Below are 6,444 nucleotides of genomic sequence, written 5' to 3'. Positions count from 1 at the left end.
GGGTATACCACCACCATAGAAAAAAAATTTAAAAAAAAAAAAAAAAAAAGTATTGCTATACTAAACTTATCAAAAGAAAGCTGAAATGGCTATGTTAATCTCAGATTTCACACTAAAGAACATTATAAGGATTAAGAAAGTAATTTCACTATATACTACATTAATAATTGATACATATACTGTAGATACTAATATATATCACATTAAGTTACACTAAGATGTTAGACATAATATAGAAACACACAGATACTAATATATATATATATATATTATAGTAAGGTACACTAAGATAAGATGTTAGACATAATATAGACACATCATCATAAACAATTTTATACCATTACATTGAATAACTTAGATGACAAAATGGATAAATTCCTTTAAAAATAAAAAGTACAAAAGCTCACTCAAAAAATTAAGTAAACCTCAATTGCCCAATGTATTTTTAAGAAGTTGAATTTATAGTTATAAACCTTCCTTGGGGCCAGGAGGTGGCAAGGTGGTTAAGGTGCTGAATCTCACATGGCCAACTTCATGATTCCAGTCCTGGACCCAGCAGCTTGAAAAACAAGCTGGACGTGTATGTATGCATGCCCAAAATCTCAAGAGGAGAATGGAGAAAAAAGGGTTGTGGTGTGGCCATCCCCCTTAGGGGATGATTTCTCACTTTCATACTCTTTTTCTCTCTCTGTCTGTCTGTCTCTGGAGAAATCATGCACCCTAGAACAAAACTTTAAAAAACACACACACACACACACACAAAGACAACTCTAGGCCCATATGACTTTACCAAACATTTAAGGAAGAAATACTAACTTTATACATACTCTTAACAAAAAAAACTAAAGAGGAAAAACTATTTCTCAGTTTAGTTTATGAGGCAACATTATTCTAACATAAAACTAGCCAAAACTATAACTGAAAAATATAAAATTACCAATTAATGAGAGATTCATGAATATACATGTAAAATTTTTAACAAAAGCAATTATCCGCTATTATTATTATACATATATACATACATGTGCAAATAAAAATTTTAAAAATTATCAAAATATCATCAAAGACTTCTAACAAAACATTCTGACACAAGGAATCTTAGCACTGATTGCATATTAGAAGATAATAAAAATTATAAGATATGGATGTGTTTTTTAAAAGTCCTTGTATCATAGAGAAGTATTCATAAATAAAATATATTTAAGATTTCCTTTAAAAAACTTTGATTGGGGAGCCAACAGGTAGTGTGGTGGTTACGGTGCTAAACTCCCACATGGCTGACTGCAGTTCGAGTCCCAGTCCTGGCGACGTGCTTTCTCACTCACTCTGTCTCTGGTCAAATTGAAGAATAATAATAAATAATTCTTAAAAATACTTTGATGAAGGCTTATGTGGTAAGATTTTTTTTTTTTGAATACTTTAAGATGTTATCAGAGGTAAATTACCTTTGGGTAATAGAATTATTACAAGCCTTTTAAAAAAGGTTATTTATTAATGACAGGCAGCATGTGCATGTGTGCAGGTAAGAGAAACACCATTGACAGTTTGGTCATGCTGTGATCCTCCTTTCCTGGTCCTCCTATTTCTCAGGATGGGGGTGGGGGCATAAGTGCAGGCATCCAGCACATTTTCAAGCCAAACTCAGGATCCACACCTGCAGTCAGCCACATGGCTTTCAGTACCACAGTTCAGTTTGCTGTACCACCAAGTTTTGCCTTTATGTTCCTTATATTTTTTAACATGTTCCAAACTTCCGACAGTGATTTGAAATGATTTCATAAATGAGAAAAAAATGTTCTTTAAAAAAGTTTAAGAAAAGCCTTACCAAGACTCCATCCACAGATGAAACTTTCTCCCAAGTTAACCAAGCTCTTTCTCTGACATGATCTGGTATTTTTAATTTCTGACATAATGCAGTAAAATCAGGATCTTCAGTTTCTTCAAACTCAAGCCTACCAAACGAAAATAATCAAATAATATGCACATACTTACATATCAAACTGATTAAGTAAACATTTATTTCAGTGGATTGAACATAATAGCCTTATTTTGAAAGAAAGCATCACTAAGTGCTTTAAGATCTTATTTGATGTTTGAAAAAAATCGCACTTAGAATTTCAACACATTTATCTCTTTCAAGGTCCTTTCCAAGATAAGGATACGACATAGTGAAATATATTTGCAGGCATGTGAGTTAAATAAACTTCAGAGAAGCAAAACAGCTTAGTGAAGGAAAATAAGTACAAAAGCTAAAGCTCTTAAAGAACACGGGGATAATACAGCCTATCCGGAAGAGAAAGGCCCATAGATAATATTATGCAACCAATTCAATGCCAGTGTTTTGCTAAACTGTGGTCTTCTTGTATCAATGTTTCATACAGTCTCTCTACCTAAAACCCCTCTTCCATGATGATTACTAACTTGATGTAAATTGTTGTATCGCTTAGTTCAGTCCTTTCTAAATATTTTTTAATACAAGATAGGCATTCAATAAATTCTTGTTGGAAGTTCCTTTTAATTCATTTGACATCTAATAACAGTAATAATCATATGAGGAATAAGTAATAATTTTTTAGTATTTACTATGGCCCCATACATAGATTTGGAATTATTCATGCACTTCAGATGCATGATTTCACTAAATTCCTACATCAACCTTATAGGTCATTACTCTCTTTAGCGTTATTTTACAGATGACTGCCAAGTCAAAGAAGTTAAAGCACTCACCTGAGGTCATGGGCCATAAAAGAGAAACCATGATATAAACCCAGCAGTCTTAACTCCATAATCCATGCCCTTGATCATTATTTTAGACTGCCAATTCCTCCTTCAAAACGTAACTTATCAACAATGAAAGGGACATGGGGACCCAGTTAGCGTAATGGCTATGTCGCTGGACTCCCACGTAGTCGACCGCGGTTCCCCTCCCAGACCGGCTGCTTAAAACTCATGCAGGGCGCATGTGCGTGCGTGCCCTAGGACCCAAGAGGAGAATGGAGGAGAAGGGATTGCTGCGTGGCCATCCTCCCTGGGGGGTTATTTCTCGCTTTCTTTCTGTCTCTGCTTGGCGAGCACACGCGCCCTATAGCGAAAACCTCTCCAAAAAAAAAGGGGGGGGGGGACATGCTGTTTTGACGGACAGCTTCCCTTCCAACCACTTTATGCAACAGAAATAAGATCTCAGCTCCCAAAGTAGAAATGGTCTCCGTCAGTGGAAGTACAGTTGTATTGGGCCCTGAATCCCGCCTAAGCAAGTTTCTCAGCTTCTGACCGCCAGGCTATCATTCTATCCTTCCTAAGTGGTTGATCTATGAAGTTCGATTGTCCATGCTAAAGAAACCCTTTGTGGGTATGGATAATCAGGAACAGATTGTATTTTTCATTGTTTTGGTTTACAGGAGAATTTTTGATAGTTTCATTATTTAAAAGTTTATAAAATAATGTCTTGGGGTCAGCGGATGGTACAGTGGTTATGTCGCTGGATTTCTACATGGCTGGCTGTGATTGGAGTTCTGGACCCTGTGGCTTGAAACACACCAGGAACGTGTGTGCATGCCCAAGATCGCAGAATGGCCAGAACTTCAATATTCTTTGGTTGAGAAAATTCCAAAGCTATGTATGTAACACGGAATCCTTTCGGATGGTCATGACAGCTCTTTCCAAAGGGAAACTTGCAAGTATTGGCTACATCGGAATTTAATCAGAAACTAAAGTGATCTCCTGGAACATCCCCTAGACCTCTTTGTTTTTACTAGTATGATTTTTCAAAATGACCGGTAATATAATTTTTCTTCCTTTACTCGCGACTGTGTGTGCGTGCGTGCGTGCGCATAAAGTAGAGAAAAGAGAAGCACTCTCCACAGGGTCTGGTCACACTGCGATCCCCTTCCTCCCAATCCTCCCGCCCTGGGATACTGGGCACTCTCCCACTGCCGGACTGTTTCTGACCAACCTGGATGACATTCGCACGGCGGTGGCATATGGGATCCGCCGCCGCCTGTGCCGCGCATTCCGCTGCTCCACGGAGCCGACCCTAAATATATAAATTTTTAATCGTTTCCCACAATCGTATTCCAGTTTTTAACAATTTGCCCTGAATTCTGTCAGGGTCTGCTGAGTGGACAGAAATGGTGAGGGTAAAACAGGAATTGTTAATAGACTAGGATGGGGGACGGAGCAGTGAGGGACAGAAACGAGTCCCTTTTCCTTGCAATGGATCTGGAGTCTCAAAGCAGAATTAGTGCTAACGATGATGACAATTATATACGTTCAGTCTTAGCTATGTACTCACAAAGTAGTACAATCAAAAATAAGATGCCGCAGTACAATAAGTATCTCTCTGTCGCGGTCGACTGCGTTCACACGGACTTGCTTAAATTTAGATTCCATTTAGTAAGGAAGAAAAAAAGTCCGTGTGAGCACAGAAACGCCGCGAATATTGTACCGAAAGCAAACAAAATCCAAAGGAAGGGACACCCGTTTCCTTAGTGGCTCCGTTAAAAGGCAAAGTGTTAGAAATAACGAGACATATTGAGGCCGACAAATGAGCGCTGAGTTCTACGCAACGGGGGAGTTTAGAAATTTTCAAGTACTTGTATTAAATCTCATGAAACTTTTGCCCCGTTACTAGTTCCGCTAAAGAGTTACGGTCCACCGGTCATTACAGCTGGCTTTATATCCCTAAGGCCTCAAAGCATTGTTCTAAGGGAACCCCAGAAAGCCCCTTAGCCCCTCAGGCGAGAACACTGGATAGCTGACACCCAGGACTTTGCACTGCATCTCCAAGGGTTGGGTGGTTGGCCTCCGAGGGCTGTCCAAACCCAGAGGAACATCCTCCCAACTGTTGCATGATATCAAAAGAGAAAGCCAACGACCACCGGAGTACTCCAGATCGCAATAGGAGAAAAACTCCAACAGACAACAGTCTTTTAGTTATATATATCTTTTATTTTAATTTTTGCATTTGATGGAGGCTCACAATTTCCCGCCGCCTTCGAGCCTCCTCTCGCTCGAGGAAAGATTGCACCTGTCACTTCGCTCAGGGACCCGAGCCCCACCCGCCCGACACCTGTCAAGCTGGAGCCCGAGACCCTCCCGGCCGCCTTCCCCCCAGAACCCTGTCACCATTCTGCACACGCTCACTGCGATCCCCTTCCTCCCAATCCTCCCGCCCTGGGATACTGGGCACTCTCCCACTGCCGGACTGTTTCTGACCAACCTGGATGACATTCGCACGGCGGTGGCATATGGGATCCGCCGCCGCCTGTGCCGCGCATTCCGCTGCTCCACGGAGCCGACCCTAAATATATAAATTTTTAATCGCTTCCCACAATCGTATTCCAGTTTTTAACAATTTGCCCTGAATTCTGTCAGGGTCTGCTGAGTGGACAGAAATGGTGAGGGTAAAACAGGAATTGTTAATAGACTAGGATGGGGGACGGAGCAGTGAGGGACAGAAACGAGTCCCTTTTCCTTGCAATGGATCTGGAGTCTCAAAGCAGAATTAGTGCTAACGATGATGACAATTATATACGTTCAGTCTTAGCTATGTACTCACAAAGTAGTACAATCAAAAATAAGATGCCGCAGTACAATAAGTATCTCTCTGTCGCGGTCGACTGCGTTCACACGGACTTGCTTAAATTTAGATTCCATTTAGTAAGGAAGAAAAAAAGTCCGTGTGAGCACAGAAACGCCGCGAATATTGTACCGAAAGCAAACAAAATCCAAAGGAAGGGACACCCGTTTCCTTAGTGGCTCCGTTAAAAGGCAAAGTGTTAGAAATAACGAGACATATTGAGGCCGACAAATGAGCGCTGAGTTCTACGCAACGGGGGAGTTTAGAAATTTTCAAGTACTTGTATTAAATCTCATGAAACTTTTGCCCCGTTACTAGTTCCGCTAAAGAGTTACGGTCCACCGGTCATTACAGCTGGCTTTATATCCCTAAGGCCTCAAAGCATTGTTCTAAGGGAACCCCAGAAAGCCCCTTAGCCCCTCAGGCGAGAACACTGGATAGCTGACACCCAGGACTTTGCACTGCATCTCCAAGGGTTGGGTGGTTGGCCTCCCAGGGCTGTCCAAACCCAGAGGAACATCCTCCCAACTGTTGCATGATATCAAAAGAGAAAGCCAACGACCACCGGAGTACTCCAGATCGCAATAGGAGAAAAACTCCAACAGACAACAGTCTTTTAGTTATATATATCTTTTATTTTAATTTTTGCATTTGATGGAGGCTCACAATTTCCCGCCGCCTTCGAGCCTCCTCTCGCTCGAGGAAAGATTGCACCTGTCACTTCGCTCAGGGACCCGAGCCCCACCCGCCCGACACCTGTCAAGCTGGAGCCCGAGACCCTCCCGGCCGCCTTCCCCCCAGAACCCTGTCACCATTCTGCACACGCTCAGTGGTGGCGGGGGGCTGGGAGGGGCCCTTTCCCCGAC

General features: G+C 41.5%; 1 protein-coding gene across 1 annotated transcript in view; it reads right to left on the bottom strand.

The window, feature by feature from the left end:
• The window catches only part of RB1 (RB transcriptional corepressor 1), a 175,399-nt gene that overhangs the window by 168,467 nt on the left and 488 nt on the right, over nucleotides 1–6,444 (bottom strand). Inside the window, exons 2-5 of the mRNA XM_027771835.1 lie at nucleotides 6,245–6,433; nucleotides 4,979–5,299; nucleotides 3,953–4,033; nucleotides 1,826–1,955 (exon numbers count right to left, since the gene is read on the bottom strand). Of these exons, the coding sequence (XP_027627636.1) occupies nucleotides 1,826–1,955; nucleotides 3,953–4,033; nucleotides 4,979–5,299; nucleotides 6,245–6,433 (721 nt within the window). The remainder of the gene's footprint in view (nucleotides 1–1,825; nucleotides 1,956–3,952; nucleotides 4,034–4,978; nucleotides 5,300–6,244; nucleotides 6,434–6,444) is intronic.

The sequence above is a fragment of the Tupaia chinensis genome, unplaced genomic scaffold, assembly GCF_000334495.1.
Source record: "Tupaia chinensis unplaced genomic scaffold, TupChi_1.0 Scaffold000037_17, whole genome shotgun sequence".
Classification (NCBI taxonomy): domain Eukaryota; kingdom Metazoa; phylum Chordata; class Mammalia; order Scandentia; family Tupaiidae; genus Tupaia; species Tupaia belangeri.
Note: the sequence above shows the minus strand (reverse complement) of the source record. Positions and strands in the feature narration are given on the sequence as shown.